This window comes from Rhagoletis pomonella, unplaced genomic scaffold, assembly GCF_013731165.1.
Source record: "Rhagoletis pomonella isolate Grant_MI unplaced genomic scaffold, Rhpom_1.0 Rhpom_scaffold_00009, whole genome shotgun sequence".
Classification (NCBI taxonomy): Eukaryota; Metazoa; Arthropoda; class Insecta; order Diptera; family Tephritidae; genus Rhagoletis; species Rhagoletis pomonella.
Window position 1 is genome coordinate 33,379,488 of NW_023458563.1, and position 19,468 is coordinate 33,398,955.

A 19,468-nucleotide genomic window follows, 5' to 3' on the forward strand; every position below is an offset into this window, starting at 1 on the left:
GATGTCCTAATTGTTCCCTGCTGCATTCCTTTTTCGATAGTTCCGAACTAGCCCTAAATTCTATAGTTCCGAACCAGTTCTCAAATAGACAGACGAAAGATAAAGGTATCATGATTTCTCAATCTTTTTGTGTTTGTGTGTGTTGCCTACCGTGTGTGCGATTTTAAGCTATTTTGAAAGAAATGTGTTTCATTTTGAAATTAAATTTGTTTGAATGATTGTAAGAAATGTACGTTTACATACCTTTGTTTTTAGCTGAGTTTGCAGAGGTACTCGCTGTTATTGTCAAGCAAACGTCAAGCTGTGAAGTTGTACTTTATTGTACTCTAATTTTGGCTTTCTACTTACCAAGTTCATTGTGCTAATTCTGTGTTAAAGTAGTGATAAAAAGTGCTTATGGGCATCAGAGTGTGAAATAATTGAAGCTAAGTGAAAGTTATTGGTTTTATATTAAAGTAAATTTAATTAAATTTCACTAGCATACATTCTAATTTTGCCGAGTCATTTGTTGCTATCATTGTTGTTGTATCCTTTGTAGTTAACTTTCATTTTGTTTTTGCACATTTGTTCTACTCTTTTTGTTTACTTCTTCTAGTAATTCTTGTCATAGTTGTTTGCGTTGCGTTTATTAAGTGTCATAATTACAGTGATACTCAAACTGTTCGCTACATTTATTTAAAGCTATTTACATCAGCTCCTTAATTGTTATAATTTATTTTGTTTGTCTTTTATTAACGAGTGTATTCCATAAATCTTTCAATATGAAGTGTGATCTTGATACTTGCCAAATTGAAAGCGATTCTGAACGCTACTTATCGTGCTGGCTGTGTGATGGTATTTACCATCTGAAATTTGCTGGTTTGACGGGAAGAATTCTGGACGCTATTAATGATGGCAAGGGCCTTCGCTGGTCTTGCGTAAAGTGCAGGTCAACCGAAGTTAATCTTTTCAAGCTATTTAGGCAAACCAGAAATGGTTTTACAGAAATAGGAAGAGAATTGTCGGTACTGACAGAAAAATTTAAGCATTATGAAAATATGATTAAATCATTCAAATGCTTAGATACCTTGCAATCTGTTAAGGATATCCGTGTGTCTAAACGTAAGCGTCTTCATAGTCCATCTAAGGAAATTGCTGCCGTTGCACGTCAGAATAATCTTCCGACGGACTTAATTAATTTATCCTCTCCGTGTCCTCCAGCATCAGAATCCTCAGCCCCAAAAGACCGTGCAACGAAATCTGCAACGAAATCTGCTTCGGATAATAAAGAGCCTGAAGTATCTTCCCCTTCCCCCATTGAAGTGGTGGCATCATCTTCAAAGCCTCCACCGCCTTCCCTATCCTCAACTACTAACGCAGAAACTCAACCCCCTCCACCGGTAGTCCAGTCTGATACGAGGAAACTAGTTGTGGTTCCGCCAAAGAAGTCAATCTTTGTTTCTAGATTTTCGAGAGACACTACCGAAGATGATATAAAGCTTTACATCTCATCAAAAATTACAACTGTCGACTTAAGCATCAGAAAATTTAATTTTAATTACGAAAGAAATATTGCGCCATTTAAAATTGACGTAAATTCAGATAATTTTAAAGCGCTGCTTAGTAGTTCTTTTTGGCCCCCTGGAGCTTTCGTTCGTGAAATCGAATATAGGCCCAAAAAAGTAAATAACTTAGCTAATATTCCCCGTCATAACACTGAATCAAAAAACTAATTATTAAATCTGCTTTAAGTATTTATTACCAAAATGTAAGAGGCTTAAATACTAAATTAACGAACTTATACTTTAAAGGCGTTGAATGTAATTATAATATTCTTTCTTTTACTGAAACTTGGCTGAAACCTCACATTTTCAATTCAGAGATTCTTCCAAATAATTATCATATCTATAGACAAGATAGGGAGGGCAGAATCGGCGGTGGCGTACTCTTCGCTGTAGACTCTTCAATACCATCTGAAGAAGTTAGTCTTCCACACATTGATTCAGTAGAGTGCAAATGCATTCGTGTACAGGCTGGAAAAGGGTCTATTTACTTAGCTCTATGATATATCCCTCCCCGATCTGACACATTGGTGTATTCACGACTCATCTCTTTACAGAAATCAGTTAATTTACTGTCTAAACCCTCTGACTCAATGATTGTGTTGGGTGGTTTTAATTTACCAAGCATATCATGGAACATCATTGACAATGATATCGTACCTTTCGCGTCTAGTGCGTGCAACAACGTATTTTTAGAGATGGCTGACTCTGCCTAACTCAGGTAAATGTACTTCACAATAAGTTTGGTAAAGTATTAGATCTTGTTTATGTTGATGATGCATCTAAGTCCGTTGTAAATAAGTGTGATCCACTAGTTTTGCCCGAAGATGTCTACCACCCTGCTATAGAGGTATCTTACGAAGTTATAAGTGATGGTCAAAATTGCAGTACCCAAGTATACGAACCAAATATTCGCTTTGAATTTTCAAAAGCCAACTTTAAAATGCTTAACAAAGAACTATCCAAATTGTCGTGGCCTGCATTTAAAGAAAATATTGAACAAAGCGTTGCACTTTCTAACTTTACTTTACATAAATTATTTGAAAAGCATGTGCCTAAACGCAAGAAGAGCAAACACAGTTATGGTTCACTAAAGAACTGAAAAATTTGAAAAACAGAAAGTCGCGTTATTTTAGATTACACAAAAAAACCGGTTTACACTCATACTATGTAAAATACTCACTCTTGCGTCATAGGTTTTTTGAATTAAACAAAAAGTGTTATAAAGCTTACTTGTGTAAAATCAAACGGCGTATAATATATAACCCCAAATCATCTTATGACTTCGTAAACTCCAAGCGAAATGTACGTGGGTTTCCTTCCGCCATGAAGTATCAAAATACCGTCTCTAGTGATAATCAAACAATTTCTAACATGTTCGCTCAGTTTTTTAAATCCAATTATTCCATTAACTCACATGCGAACCAGTTCTAAACTCGTCACTTTAGATATAGATTTCTAGTAAAAAAAAAAAAAAAACAGAAAAAAATTAGTTTTTTAAAAGTACCACTTTTCGCCGGTTTTTGACTGGTTGGTATCTATTTACTATCGGACTAGTTTGTTTTTGGCGATAAAGGCCTAGTACGGAACTAGAAATCTGGTTTTACGCCAGTTAAAGCCATTCGTAACAGTTCTGTTAAATGTTGAATCGTCAATAGGTACGTTCGTTTAAATCTCCAGTAAAATATGTCCAACAGCAAAATTCCGGCGATATGTCATCTGTTCTCTAACAAGAGAAAAATAACCAAGAGAGTACGCGAGCAGAAAATTTGCTGAGACGTGCAAGTTAGACGAACAGCTGATAGAAATTTTGTTTACATCCAAAAGTATAAAATTGAAAACGTAAGAAAACAAATGCTGAAGTCTTATCCGGACACAGTTCACTGTTTTATTTACTTCTTACAAGTTTAATTAGTCGTATTTTATTTACTATTTATTTTGCGCAAATTCCAACCAGCTGTTTTCTTGTTGGCAAATTGCAGTTGGAAAAAATTTTTCCAGCAGAAACCAGAAGCTTTCTCTCAAAATGAAATGTCATTTTACTCTCTCAATTTACCCTACTTTGCAAGTTTTTGCGTACGCGAACACAAAAAGCTGATGGTTTTTATAACTTTCAATAACTATCAGGTACGCGAATGCAACTAATTGTGAACGGTATTTTGACTTTACGAATTTCCTTGTAGAGTTCAGACTCATAGTTATACGTCGTACCAAAAACAGGAAATGTACGGGACGCAGCTGTTTTCAAAAGCGGTTATTTTAAATCTGGTACTTATTGCCGGAATACCAGCAATAGCAAAGCTTTATGTTGCATTTCCAGTGCCTTATCTTCTTTTCATTCCAAAAACTCCAACTCTTCTTCGCTTTTCTTAAAAAGGATATTGTAAATTCATCCTCAATTATGATACATAAAAAAGGGTTTATGAAGTATGCAAGCGTACATTTATATAATTTCAAATCGGCAAATCTTTTTCCAAAATCCGCTTTTAAATCATGTGCAATATTTTTTCTAGCCATGGAAAATTATTAAAAAAATTTTCTTTTTATGAGATCATAAAAAAGACGTAAGTTTAGCTTCAAAACTTAAATTAATTTGCGACAAATAAAAAACACTTTTATTCTCTCCTTGTAGAGACAAATTCAAGTTTTGCAAATGTTCTATCACATCGGTAAAGAACATTAAGTGAGAATTTCCATTCTCCAATTGCGGGTAATATTCCGATCTTAATTTGCATATGTGTATATACATACACATAAGAGCCAAAATATTCTAGGCAAAGAGAAAGTAAAAAGAGCCGCACTTTGCTAAGCAAAGAGCCGCATTTGGCCCAAAGAGCCGCGTTTGCCCACCGTTGATATATAGTATTGAACTATTTTTTCAGTATGCGTATTATATACTGTTGGAAAAATATAGTATGCAAAAAATACTATATTTCTTAAATAATAAATATATATAACAATATTATATATGTATAATATATAAATATTTACTTATTTATTTGTTGAATTAAAATTATAATAAATTATAAATTATATAGCACTCTTCAGGAGAATTCCAATAATGATACCCAATTGTTTATTTTACATATTTTAAAACTACCGATTTTTATGGGTCCCCATTGCATTTTTTAGGGTTTTTAGAGGACCTAAAAAAAGTTAATATTAAAAATTGGTTACAAATTTGGGTATTGTTATTGGAAGTCTCCTGAAGAGAAAACAAGTTTCCCATCGAAAAATAGTAATTTTCAAGAAGTCTATACCATTTCCACGAAAAATTCATTTTTCCCCATATAAAATACCTGGAAAGATTTTAGCGCTTTGGGCGTCTTCTAAATATTTCTTGATTTCTAAAAATAAAACAACGGGGGTATAATTTTTGCCGTACAGAACACTCATAGGGGTGAGAGCATTAAAATTCCGACAAAATTATTTTTTACCACCCTTGTATACATACTAGGGATGCCAATCCCCGGTGTTTTTGACGTCCCGGAAATCCCGGGATTTGCTTGCATTAATCCCGGGATCCCGAAAAATTTTAAATATCGAATTGATAGTAAGAATTTGTTTATGAATTTTGAAGTAAGATTTTTGTAAAATGCCGTTTTGACTGCAATTCACAAAAAGCTTGAAACTGTACTTTTAAATTGCAGTCTGAGCCTTTTGTGAAGAAGATTTCAACGAATTTACTCATAGCGTCGTAAAGAGTTTTAAAGAAAAGTTAGATAATTTTTTAGATCAATCTACTCAAAACTTCCTGAAATCGAAAAACTTATGATTTATTCGACGTGCTGGTAAAAGAAGTTCATATATTTTGTAATGGAGGAGGTAGGGGTCATTATCTTCAAATGGATTATGTCTACCTTTTGACAGTTCAGCCTAAAAGTGTTGAGGTCGAAATATGTTTTTCATCAGTAGGTTTTGTATGTAAAAACTGTAGGTCAAGCTTAGAAGACTCCGCTTTGAATGTTTTGCTGCTCTTACGAAAACATTTTAAGTGCAATAATAACAACACTGACAGAAAAGGGATGTGTGTTTTCAATCAGACCCACCTACCAACATGTATTTCGACCCGCTGAATCCGATTCTGAGATCCGTTTGACTCGTACACCCTCAAAAAAAATGGCAACAAATTCTCCGTTCGCAATTTCTTTATAGAGTAGAATAAACATGTTTAGAGAAATTGTTTTTGTAAATTTCTGTTATGTTTATTTTTTGTTTATCGTTACTTTCAAAAGTACCTGGTATTTACATTGTTGTTTGTGATGTACACGTTCCTCAATCACATGGTCTTTTAAATACAATTAAGAAAATGTTTTAATTTAAAATTTGTCTGATTTAATAAATATCGTTAGCGTAGAGTGCAAAGTTGCTCAGTCTCAATTTAAAAGTTATACAGGAGAGGAAAACACTTCTTATAACCATTTTCTTCAAGTATTTCGCAAAACTTTGAATACAACATTTTGCCTGTTTAAAGCAAAGTAAAACTCCATACCAATCAGAGGGATTCAATCTTTATTAAAAGATTTCGAACTATTTTGGGCTTATTGAATTTTCGGAGCTTTTTTTAGCCTTAGAAAATTTTCCTTTCATTGAATATAAACGAAAAAACATAAAACAGGGACCTTTACCCTTTTCGAAACGATGCAGTTACAATTTATCTAGCAACCTATATCAAAATATGATTTGTCATTAGAAGTGAAGTTAGCAACTTTTCACTCTAAGCTAGCGATATATGAGTTTTACAATCAGTTTATCGTAAATTTTAAATAGTTTTATTTCATGGTACGTTTAAATGCTTTCAGATATTGAATTTTTACTCATATTCATAAAATCTAGGACTCAATTTGAATCCCAGGATAAATACCAGGATCCCGGGACTACCTAAAAAATATCCCGAAATCCCGGGATCACAATTTTCCTTAAATTTTGGCATCCGTAATACATACATATGGCAGTATACCGGTGTTTCATTTTCGCGTAAATACTGTTTTCATATGTCAGAGGAAAACGACAGTATTAAGTATAACCGTCTTAATTCATAATACTTTAGCTGTTCACCCATTTTTTACTTTGACTTCAATTTGAAATTGTTTTCAGTATTAATCCATCACAGTGTGCTTACAGTAACAATTTAGTAAAATTACGTTTAGTTATGACATTATGGATCAAAGCTCAGATTTGAGGGTGTAATTTAAATTTCGAGTATGCCATGTACATAAAACAGTTTTCGTAATACATTCCATGCAGTAAAATTTAAAGACAGTCTGGTAAAGCGCTAGTTCCGAACTATATACTTATTTTAGTACATTTAGGTGCAAGTGTACAAATTCTCACTTCTCGTACAATATGAAAGTAGCTCAGCGCGAAGACCTCCGACTCAAGCATCGTTGGTCGCGAGTTCAAATCGCAGTGGAGGCAGTTGTGACCCTGCAGGAAATGTGTCTAGCTATAAGCTAGCTTTAAATTGATTAGGAAGAAGCTAAGAGTCACTATTATCTGTTTATTTTCTCTGACGAAAGCTAACTATATTTTTATGGCGATGGCCGCGAAATAGTCAAGGGTAGTTATCTCTGCATTAGAAGAAGTCAAGGGTGGTTACCCCTGCATTTAATGTAACTAACTTGTAACTAACTACTTTTGGACATAAAATAACAATAGGAAAAACAAAATATTTTTATTTATTTTTATTTTTTTATATATTTTTTTTATTTATTTTATTTATTTTATTACATGTCATATTTCTTTACATATTCTGCTGTAGGTGGTCCCATATTCGAACTCCGTCAGACATAACTTAAAAATGATAATATGAAATTTCGATCTTCCTTTTATTTGTCCTCAATTCGAAAAAGTAGTTGCGAAGTGCAGGATATTTAAATAGAAACATGTTTAAAGAAAACAATCTCCTACACTACTTGTCAACTAGTTTCAAGTTAGCTTTTTGTAGCTAACTACAAGTTATATATTTTATGGCAATCCCGTAAAAAAGCCATGATTCAATAATACAAGGTTCGATAAACTGACAGTTGTCTCTCTCGCACCGCTCCCTTAGCAGTGGCACCATGTTGCTTCTCTGCAAATTTACATGGAAACAGTGTAGCTTTGGTGTGAAATAAAAGTATAAGCTTTTGTGCAATATGTTTATTTGTATATGCATATGAAGCATATTTAACTGATGAAAACATAAGCATTGGATGTTTACATCAATCTGATAGTAGCCTTATTTTAATTTTGAGTCATTTTGCAGTTTTTATACGGCTAAATAGCATATAAATTACGTAATTCACGTATATATATCAATATTACGTTCAACATTTCGTTTAAAATGCCAGACTTCCTGCAAATACATTAGAATTTACGAAAGGAATTTCACTACTAATTGCCTACTTTGAGTACTTTTCTACTACCATTTTCGCAACAAGGGATTGCATTCTTGCCCTGTCCTCTGTCCTTCGTAAATGCAACCTTTTGTAAGGGAGTGTCAAACCGCAGCTGTCAATAATTATCTAACCTTGTATTATTGAATCATGCAAGAAATCTAACTACAAGTGGGTTATTTTTTTATCAGTTGATAATTTTTTTCTGCATGAATTGATTTTTTTTTTAATATGTAACAAACATGGAATCTGAAAAGAAAGGAAAAAACGGAAAAAATATCAAAAATTTAATCTTAAAAACCGTTTTCTTATAAAATAAAACTATCCAAATCGGAACCGATAAAAAACTAGTTGCAAAGTAATGCACTGGGCGACAATTGCCACCGCCAATGACATCGCCGTGACAGTTGAAAGCATTGCTTGGGTATTGAGATAGAACTCGTACTGTCAGCAAGAGGTCTAGTTCTATGCTAGTAAGATTTTCTGCAGGGTTTTATGCGTACGTATGTATATGTTAGAATTTATGCGTATGAACATGATTCTTACCTTTTCTCGATCTTTGGTAAGTTCATCATCTTTAATTTTGTCCTGATTAATTTTTTCTTCGATTTTACGTTCTTTGAGTGTTTTCAAAAGCTTCCATTTGCTACTTCCGAGTACAGATGCGTTGCCGTTAGTTACCTGAGTGCCACTACTCTCAATACTAGAATCATGACTTATGAGTCGTGATGGTGGTTTCGATGGCTCTATTTGAGTTTCTGTTTCTATTTCTTTTCCCGCCTGGAGTAGAGGCGACTGCGTACTGTCTGTAGCTTCAACCGAAATATGATTAGCATGTTTATGAGCGGAATGAGCATCACTACTTTGTGAAGCATTCATAATTTCTTGAACTTCTCCATTGACTATTTCCGTTCGTCTATGATTATCTTTGAATGCTTGGTAGTTAGGTGCAGTCTTGTATGTTAGCTGGTCGCCCTCCAATTCCTCACTTAGTTCAGCTGGCGTATCTGGACCAAGTGTGGAACCGGATGACATACTCAGATTTTTAAACTCTTCATCATCGATATTTTCATCAATCGCAACTACTTTATCATCAGTTGACGACTGCATAGCTTCGGTTATTTGCAATTCATTTGGCACAATTTCGCCATAGAATTCGGGTTCATGTGGAATTGCTCGTGTCATAGATGCACGCTTGTGCTTGTCACTACTGCTACTTCCACGTATTTGAGCCGGTTTTACCTTCTCTTTATAGCGTTTCATAGCGCTCGCAGCTTCCTCTTCGGATGAATATGAGGAGCTTGCTGAATGATGCAACTCGTGGCTCGCTTCATTATCTAAACAACTGTCGTTCGTACGACGCCTGTCCCGTCGTTTTCTAAAACGTTTCTGAGGCACCGCACGCTCAACACTTGCCACATTCTGTGTCTGCAGTTGAAGCTGACGCTGTTGCCGCCGCTGACATTTCTCGAAATCATGCCGGGCAGCTTCTTCGATGCTCTCCATGGCGTGCAATGGGTTAAATTCATCCAAAGCAACACTGCTGGCAGCATTGACACCCGCGTATTTATCCGCATCAATATCCGAATATTTGCGTTGCAGATCATCGCCATTAGCATCTTGCCACGCACTATGCATATCCGTCACTTTTGTTACTCGTTCGAACGTATTTACGCTTGATTTTGTTGAGCTTCGCCGCTGGAAATGCTGCCGTTTTGGTGGAGCTTTGGTGGCTTCCTCGGACTTGGAATCATCAGTAGCTGGTAGTTGCTTGGCAACATATTTCAATTCTCTCAAAACTTCAAACATAAGTTGTTTTACACTTTCATCTGGCTCATATTTGTCAGACAACAACTCGCTTTCACCATCTTCATACTTTCTGCCGTCGCAATTGTAATATCCAGCTGTGCTATTTAGCGCTAGCTGATCGATTTGTGAGAACAATTGAGAATTGTCGACTGTAGCAGCTGCAGCGGAAGCTTCGGCTTGTACCTCAGCTTTGCGTTGTTGTTCCAACACTTCCAACTGCCGCAATTCATAGCAAAAGTATTCATCGTCTGTATCAATGCTGTCTTCGGTGCTTTGCCGACGTGACGACGATAAGGTGCGGTATGAATGTTGGCTACGGTTATCGTCATCTTCGTGTAATCCCCCTGCTGGTACGTCGAGCGATTGTTGTGTTAGAATATTTCGTTGACCTTGCCCATTTAGCGTGTACTCCATGCCAGGGATTGTGCTCATACTAGCCAGATCGGAATTATTGTTCAATTTTGTTATTAGCAACTGGGGTGCTTCATTGCCGACTGTCGACGATGAGCAACCTGCTTGTATTTCTGGCTGCATGATGTCACCTCTATCGCTGTAATCGAATTCCTCGTCATCTACGAAAACGGAGGCACTTTTATGCAGCTGAGTTTTTGCTAAAGGGCAGGAGCCGGGTATTGATTCTTCAGGTGTAGCAGGTGTGAAAAGAGCATCGTTTGTTGGTTGGTGTTGGTATTGATGCTGGCGTCTAATGTCGCTCATAACCGGAAACAGGCTCCCTTTATTATTGGTAATTATTTGTTCCGTTTTTTCGTCCGCTACTTTTGGTGGTGACTGTGAGACACTGCCTTCTTTTTCTACGCCAGTTTTTGGCACTTCTGTGTGACTTAATTTGCATATTTGAGGGAACATACTCATTGCTATTGCATCGATATCTTCTTCAATTTCATTTCCTTGATAGTCATTTGTCCCATAGTGTTGATCATTCGTGTCACAGAATTCGTCAACTTCTCCATAAGAAGGCACGTCTTCTTCATAGTCATCTTCTTCGTCCTGTTCTCTGGACTCCTCTTCTTGTTTAGTTAGTTTGGTATCCGTTTGTTGGTTTGGTTGTTGTTGCTGTTTCTGGTGCAGTATCTTCATGTGCTGTGTATCGTGTTTCTGAAGCTGCAACTTTTGAGCCTCGAATGCGTTAACATCATAATCATCAAAAGGCTTGCCATCGGACACAACCGCATTTAATTCTCCAGTATCACTCACTATTGAGTCTTCGTTGTCGGAAGATGTGAAACTGGGCAAATCTGCTTCGGTATCCGAGACACTACCCACTATCGCCGTCGCCATTGTACCACCACCACCACTACTCCCTGGCACAAAGCTGTGCCGCCGGTATGTTTTGGCTTTATGCATGAAATTATTCACGGTCACCGAAAACTTAGAGCGAGTCTTGTGACCCTTGCCGGCTATTATCTTCTTAATGCTGGTACCGCTGGCTAAACCGGTGGCAGCAGTTGCGGATGATGTAGATGTGCTGGCAACCGTGCGAGTGCCCGGATGCGTAGCACGCTGCACCAGCTGCAAAGGCAATTTGTGAAGACGCTTTGAAAAGTCGAAGCTGCCCCCCAAATGCTTTATTCCACGCTGCTGCCTTTTGGCTGACGACGTCGGTGCCGGGCCCGTCATGTTATACATCATGGACTCTGACACATCCCTGCCATTAGGCTCGGTGTGGGAATCGGAAACACTGGGTGTGATGTAACCAGCAACAGAGGGGTAAGAGCCAGCCTGGCCACGAGATTGAATTTTACTGCCGCACGCGTCATTCTCATATCCAGTGGGTAATGACTGCGAACGGCCGTATCTTGATGACCGTTTCAATTTGAAATTTTCCGGTAAGAAATGAGTGAGCTTATTCCAAACCTTAGGGTGCTTATGGAGTATCGGCTGCCCACCAGCAACAGCGTTGTTCACACTGCCACTCAAAGTAGGCATACCGCCAGCCAACCCAACTGCGCCAGAAGACGCCGAGGACAAAGTCATGTTTTGGGAAGTCGCACCATCACGCGCTACAACGCCACCAAAATGAGAGGTATTTGAATCTAGCAGAACAGATGAATCTGAGGCGATAAGATGATGTGAATTGGAAGGCAGTTGTTGTAGTACATAAGCCCGACTGTCGAGCAAACTATTTCTTTCCTGCGTCTGCTGATTGCACAATTCGTAGGTGGCTGGTGTTGTTCGTCGTTGTGTCTGTAACAAATGCTGCTGCTGTTGTTGTGGTGTCTTTCGTGGCGGTTCACTTGGCGATGACGACGCATCAGCATAACCAACGCCAGTTACACATCTGTAAGATTGGTGACGCTGCTGCTGTTGATTTTGAAATCGCCGATAGTCAAAGTTGTTCTTGCCCATATAATCCAAGTTTTTGCTGCTGTTATAATCGGCAATGCCATTAGAAGTTGGATAGTATACTAGACGATCTGTGAGATATCGCCTACGTGTTTGAGTCTCACGCAATTCACCTTTATCACTGGAAGTATCTTCGTGGGAATCGATAAAAACATCCCTCTCACCTTTAGAAGACTCTGCATGAACGGGTGTGCGCAAGAGATCCGGAATGCGGTGGTTTTGTTCGACGAATCCGCTAGCAGTTGTAGCAAGGTTCTGCTGATTTTGTGGTTGTTGCTGCTGCTGTTGCTGATCCCAGGCAAGCATTTCATCCACAGTTCGAATATTCTCATCCAAGGCATCATTTTTCAATATATTGAAAATTGACTTGTGCTCGTATACCGAACAAATGGGCATGTTCTTTGATAGTTCCCGTATGTAGTTCAGATTCTCTTCGCTAAACATGTAGTCTTTTTCTGTTGGTTGTAGAGCTTTATGTTGTTGTTTGTGCGATTGAGATTGTGGCTTTTGGTGGGGAATTTGATGTTGCACCTGTGTTGGTAGCTGCATTGTTTTATCGTGCGTGTTTGAAAACGTAGCAATAGTTGAGCTGATTATTGTTGGTATGACGGAACAAGCTGTGGTTATGGTGACGGCTCGTGTTGTAGTCACCAATTCAGAGTCAGCACTACCAATATTTAAAAGCATATCATTGACATCATGACCCACATCAAGTCTGCCACTGGGATCTCCCATTAAGCCATTACTATCCAAGTTTAATAAGTGGCAGTTGTTCGAGGGCACCGCTTCAGCCATTAGGAGCTGCATGCCTATATTAATGCCTTGATACTTGCTAAGGAAGGGATTACATATATCACCACTACTAGCAACACTACTGCTTCCTGCAGCGCACACAGGAGAATTGGGTGATTTTTCCCAGCTAGATAAGCCGCTCATAGACGAAAGCCCAGAATCAGATTTTGTCGGTTTTGGCGAGCCGCCGGCATGTTGAAGCTGCTGATGAGCGCCACTATACGCTGCTGCATGCGCTTGCTGGTGAAAAGGATTCAAGGATCGCATTGATGGTATTGAATCGTCAACAACGGCGTTATCATTTTCACTAAATTCATTCGACACTTCAGGATGGGCATCATTCGGTGCTGGTGGTGGGGGACTTTGGGAACCGCCCACACCGGCTAAGAGAATACCGTCAATGTCCACAGCCAAAATGTCTTGATATGCATTTGTTTTGTGGTGTTGATCGGGATTTTGCAAATGTAGCAAGAAGAGCATGCTGTTATGTCGCTCTAAGCTGCGCTTCAGCGATTTAATGTACTCATCGTTGTTGTAAAGATTTGTCGCAGAGGTCGCCCGACCGAACGGCTGCGATATACAGCTTTCACTTGTCCTGTTTCTAGTCGTGCCTGTGGATGTTTGTAAAAGCATGCGCTCCAACTCTATGTCCATGTCGGCCAAATAGTTGTCCGTACACAAGAAGTTGGAATATGACTGTCGTAGCTCAATGCCGGTGCAGCTAACGATGTCAGCACTGCTGCCACTCGTGCTAGCGGCGGGGTCATGCAACTTTTTAAGGCGCATTTTATGCTCCTGTGTTTCTAGTATTTTCAGCTGCTCATCTAAATTGGAATTATTGCGTAATAAGTGCGCACTATAGTCGAAATGTGCTTTATTACTGGCACTGTTTTTAATATTAATGTGCTGTTCAAGCGAGGATTTATTTTCCACAAGTTTATCTTTTTTATCGTTTGTGTGCGTAAAGTCCGGCACGCATTCCAGTGATGCTTTGTGATGCTTAAAGGCTCCTTTTTTAGATTTTCCATTTTTTTTCGACGATTTAGCTGTTGACGTCGTGGTAAACGCAGTCTCTTTGTTGTCGCCAGAGACTTCCCCTGCTGCTTTCATCAAGGTTAACTCAGCGTCAGCCAGGTACTTTCGCTTGTAGTCATCGAACGAATTCCCAACCAACTTTTTCAGCGTATCAATATTCCTTGCCAATTTATTCATCACTGTCTCGAATTTGCGCTGCTTGTCGTTGCCTAGTGCCCGCATTTCCTCAGCCATTGTAACGGGATTTAGAAGCAGGAGCAGAAGGTTTTTATTGAATTTATGGATCTTTTCGAAAAAAGCGGCCTCCTTTTTCACTAACTGCCGCAATTTAAGTATTTGTGCACCGTTCAGTACTTGCAAGTCTTGAATTTTGTTTATCTCCATGAGCAGTATCTCGCCTGTACTATCGAGAAGCACAGTTTTATCCTCATTTAATTGCGAAAAGAAGTGGTCTTGACCGTGAAATTGTGTGCCAATACCGCTGTTCTCTTCCTCCGACGACGAAGCGGTTGAGCGTCGATCGCCTATATAAGGACCAGTTGTTATATTGATACTGCTGAAGAGATCGACAGATGTGCAAGCGCATGTTTGCGTTTTCCCATTATCCCCTGCTGATTTTGCGGCCTCTGCCAATGCACTCTTCAAGTTGTTCAACATTTCCATTTCATCTTTATGATGTTTTTTTTTCTTTTGCTTCTTGCTATCCTTCATCTTTTTCGCAACTGTTGACGTTGTTGTTGACACTAAGTTTGTAGTTGTCGTTGCTGCAGCCACGGAAGACATATTTTCCGATAGTTCATCGCGTGGACGCACAAGCACCTCTGGCGACTCTTCATTATCTTCGCGTATCATACCCAGCGCGGAGTTCGTGCACGTACCCAAGCCGCCTAGTATGTGTTCGTGTGTAGCCTCGGATTGCTGCAGTAGCCGCTCCACATTTGAGATTTCAGTTGTCAGATTATTATCACGATACGCCTCGTTAAGTTTTTTGTAAAATTCTTCGTTCATTTCATTGTTGTGGCCAATGTTTCCAGCCGCCTCCTCGCATGTCCCTCCCGTATCCTCTATGGCCACATCAATTTGCCCGCCCTCGCCATGTTTAGAGGCCGCTTTCCGAAAAAACTTCACCTGCTCAACAAAATCAATCAAAGGCAAATCAATATCGGTCACATTTCCAGTTGATATGCCTCCAACACTCCCTTCGGCGGGTAAATCGCTAAATAGTTGCGGTCTTATGTGTGCCAGTGAGTGTGCCTTTTTCAGTGAGCTATCTGTCGCGATTGTCGAGCCGAAAACCTCTCCATACGCAAAAGGTAAGCTCTGCATGCTACCGCTCACCTTGTACTGCTGCAGACGATCGATTTTCTCATCGCCTCCACCGCCGGATGAAAGCTTATCCAGTAACTGACGGCTATTCAAGAACTGCGGCAGCAGTTGGCCTTTAGCGTCGTTTTCTTGCATTTTCTGCTGCTCGTAAATAAGTATATCTGAGTCCGAATACAGTTTGTGTCGTGACATTGTTGCTGCGGTAATTGCAGCAGCTTCTTCTTGGTGCTTCCTCTGCTCGACATGGCCCAGAGTTGAAAGCGATCCACTAAGTCCGTCATGGTGCGCAAGCTGCGACAGTGCTGTGTTTGCGTCGTCGCCCACTTCAAAGCGGCCAGAGTGTTGCAAATTTTCCTGTTCGCCAAGTGGGTACATCATATACGCGGGTTTTGTTTCTCCGAAATGGCCGCTGTATATTAGGCTCGTTTGCTGTTGCAGCAACTTGTCCAGTGCGTCCAACTCACTATCCATGCGTACAGCTTCCAAAGCATCTAAGGTGTCATTTTTTAGTTCCTGCAATAGATTACTGTATTGCTTCGAAGTGCCTTCCATGTCTATATCTTGCAGCAGAGCAGCAGCAGAGTTGTTCAGTAGAATGGCCTGCTGCTCGGCTTCAACTAAATTTGACATCAACAACTGTTCATCGCGCAAGAGGTAGTCAAAAGGTGAGCGACGCTGTTCGGCAACCACATCGCTGTCCATAAAGCCTAAATGTGACTCACACTCGGCAATCAGCTGCTGGCTTTGATTGAGTTGTAGCTGCTGTTTACGCTGATGTTCTTGCTTCAGTGCGATCAAGCCCATTAAATTACTAACAACCGATTGCTGCTCAACCGATATCTTCTCGAGTTTCTCCAATCGCGCCCAAATTTTACCATACTCGCCGGAGAGCAAATCGAGAGAACGCCAAGCAAATTTCAATTCAGTCTCCAAGAGACTAATGCGCGTGGCTATTTTCTCCATGTAATCGGATATTATGTAGTCGGAGTGCTGTTGTGAATTGTATAGCTGACAGAGTTGCTGTTCGCTGGTGATGGAAACCAAGCTACCTACATGGGGGCCAGCAGCAGTGGTGCTGCCGTTCATTTCAGCCAAAAGATTGGCATCAATACTGCAAGCGCTTACGTCACTTCCGTTGCCTATGCCATCGGGCTCATCAAGATTTCTCACGTTGTGAAGTTTATTTTCGTGCAAGGTGTTGGCATCACAGCTACCGTTGTTGTAATTGCTGTCGTTAATGTTGTTGAAATGACTTGGTAATTTCTTTTTATGATTGTAACTATAGCCATTATTGCTATTGATTGCATTGATACTGTTTCGTTGTTGTTGCTGTGTTTTATTTACTGAAAATACCTTCTGCATGGGATGGCAACTTTGCTCCTGCCGCTGCTTTTGTTGCAACTGCTGTTGTTGTTTATGTTGACTTGGTGGCATTTTAGCGGTGAGTTCTGCAAACTGTTGGTTTGAGTGTTTCAATGTCTCTTGAGAGACCATATTTCCATATTTAACTGATTGCTCTGATAGCAGTTGCAGCTGTAGTAGGTCTGACATATTCCTTGAATCCTGGCCATTAGATGATGTCGTAACAGTAATTTCTGTCGACATTCGATCTGTCTCTTGGTGCGCCTGTTGCTGCTGCTGTTGCTCTTGATAAGGCTTGCTCGTTAGGTATTTTTGTTGTTTTTGCTGATGTTTGGGGGAACTTCTTGCTACAGTGCCATACTGATGCATCTCTGTATCCTTTTGGTGCTCTTGCTGCAACTGTTGATCCTGTTCTTGTCTCTGTGGCTTCAACTGACTGTGGTACGGACTGTCATTGCCATCGATGTTCGTAGCACCAAGCATATATTTATGTAGCGGTTTTGGAGAGGCAGTCGTTAACGGCATGGCGGTAACTTTTTTGATTTATTTTTATTATTTTTCGATACTTATCTAAGTTAAATTCACAGAGATTAGTTGGATTGTCAATACTGAACTTTTTATCTATGTTTAAGTCAATACCCTTCAAATACAATAATATTTCGTAACTGTTCACGGTAATTTTAGACCACTAAAACTTGAGCTGCCATGTCGCCAAAACAAGCTGTATATATCGTACAGATGTATACCCCACTTCACTTAAATCGGCAAGTTTATTTCCTTCAAGAACCGACATGCAAGCATCGGATGGGCTTCGTTTTAATATCATTTTCAAGAGTAACCAATTAAAAAAAATCTTAAAAAAGGCACGATGCAAAATTTTAATTTTTTGTAGACTTTTGTTAAAGAACAAAAAAATCTTTTCTGATTCACTTGAATACGTACCGTACATAAGTTAATAAAATTGTTGTTTCAATGGGCCGAAAAAGTGCTCTTGAACTAAAATTACTGGATCTATGACTTTGTGTGCGAGCTTCCTCGTGTAAAATATAATAAAGTGTATTATTATTTGGAGTGCAATCACTCAATCCAATAAAGCTAAGTAAAAGTTATTATTATTGTGTTTTACATTGTTTTGAAGCAATTTAAATAAATTCCAATTATATACAAGTAATCTTGCCGACTCATCAGTTGCTATCACTGTTGTTGTGAAATAGTAAATCTTGTGGAACTGCATGTTTGTTTTTGTTTTTCCTTGTTTCTTTTGCTCTTTTTGTTTACTTGTTTTAGTAATTCTTGTCACAACTGTTTGCGTTGTGTTTACTGGGTGTCGTAATACAGTGATTTTCAAACTGTTCGCTACTTTCATTTAAAGCTAAGTACATCAGCTGATTTTAACTAACCTCCTAAACTGTTTAAGTATGTATTTTGTTTGCCTTTTTATTACTATAAGTATTATTAATTGTTCACTACGAAGTGCAACCTTGATAATTGCCAAGTTAAAAGCGAATCTGAACGCTTCTTATCGTGCTAGTTCTGTGATGGTATTTGCCATTTATGGCAAAGGTGTTCGCTGCTTAAAGCGCAGGTCAACCCAAGTTGATTTCTTTAAGTTGTCTAGGCAAACCAGAGGTAGGGAGAGAGTTGTCGGCGCTAACCGAAAAATTTAAGCATTATGAAAATGTGTTAAGGATATTCGTGTGTCAAAACGTAAGCGCCTTCATAGTCCGCCTAATGAAAGGATAGTCCTTCCACATCAGAACAATCTTCCGAATGACTTAATGTAACAAAGTCTGATTCTGCTTCTAATAATAACGAGCCTGACGTATCTTCCCCCGTTGAAGTTGTGCTATCGTCATCTAATCCTCCAAAGCTTACTCTACCCTCAATGAGTAAAGGCTTAGTAGTGCATTCTTTGCACTGCACTGCATAGCATATCATTTTACGTAGAAATCAAAAATCAACGGACTTCTTCAATAATGCTATGCGTTAGGTAACCACTTACACGCTTTAACAGCTTCCTTATGTGACAACTCTTATGCAATGCCAAGTATGCATAACTGAGCCTTAACTCAGTTATTCAACCCCTTCCGCCGGTAATCGAGTCAAATACGAGGAGACTGGTTGTGGTTCCATCCACAGTATATACAGTAATAAACCTTTTTGAGTACTCCTCGGGGGTAAAATCTTATCACGGTTGATAATGAGAAGGAGCATGAATTTTGTTGACTCAGAGTTGCATACAAAATTACTGTGGTATAAAAGGGAGCAACAACCATACCATGGCAGAACGGCAGAGGTAATTTTGTAAACAAATACTTTTCTTATCATTTTAAAGAGATAATTGCTATTTGTTTTCCAATATTCAGATATCCAGCTTGTAGCCAGAGGCAGTGGCATGTGAGGCTCACTAAAATCTACTCATCATATTGGAGCAGCTCCGGGTAATGAACCATTGAATGTGACCACCATACCCAACGCAGTCTCCAAGCAAATGCGTGCCCTGAATTTATACGGTAGCAATTCATAGCAATTGCTATTGTATGTGTGTATGATTCATATTTGTGGCTTTCTATACTTTGATGTTAAGTATGTTTGAGGAGTTCCGCTCAAACTTGGGTGTACTTAATGAGCTTTCAGGGCGGATGTGCTGGCAGGCAATGGAGTCTCTATAACTAAACAAACCTTGTTTTTTTTGGAATAAAGACTTAAATATATTCGGAAACTTGGAGTTTTCCTTGATAAATTCACAAAAGTCACATTTTTTAATAAAAAATACGATGTGACTTCCCAGTTTATAGAAACACAAGCGTTCATTATGTACTTGACTATTGATATTAATCTTAATTAAGCATTGATACTATA

At 38.9% G+C, this 19,468-nt stretch overlaps 1 protein-coding gene across 10 annotated transcripts in view; it reads right to left on the reverse strand.

Annotated features, from left to right (window-relative positions):
* Positions 1-17,450, reverse strand: part of LOC118745736 — a 351,287-nt gene extending 333,837 nt beyond the window's left edge. For 7 of the 10 annotated variants that reach the window (XM_036479370.1, XM_036479368.1, XM_036479369.1 and 4 more), the window contains exon 1: positions 8,465-17,410. In XM_036479370.1, coding sequence (XP_036335263.1) covers positions 8,465-17,131 — 8,667 coding nt within the window. In that variant the 5' untranslated portion in view covers positions 17,132-17,410. Of the gene's footprint in view, positions 1-8,464 lie in introns of all 10 variants that reach the window. The other 3 variants (XM_036479375.1, XM_036479373.1, XM_036479374.1) reach the window with 3 other exon arrangements.
* Positions 17,451-19,468: the final 2,018 nt, after the last annotated feature.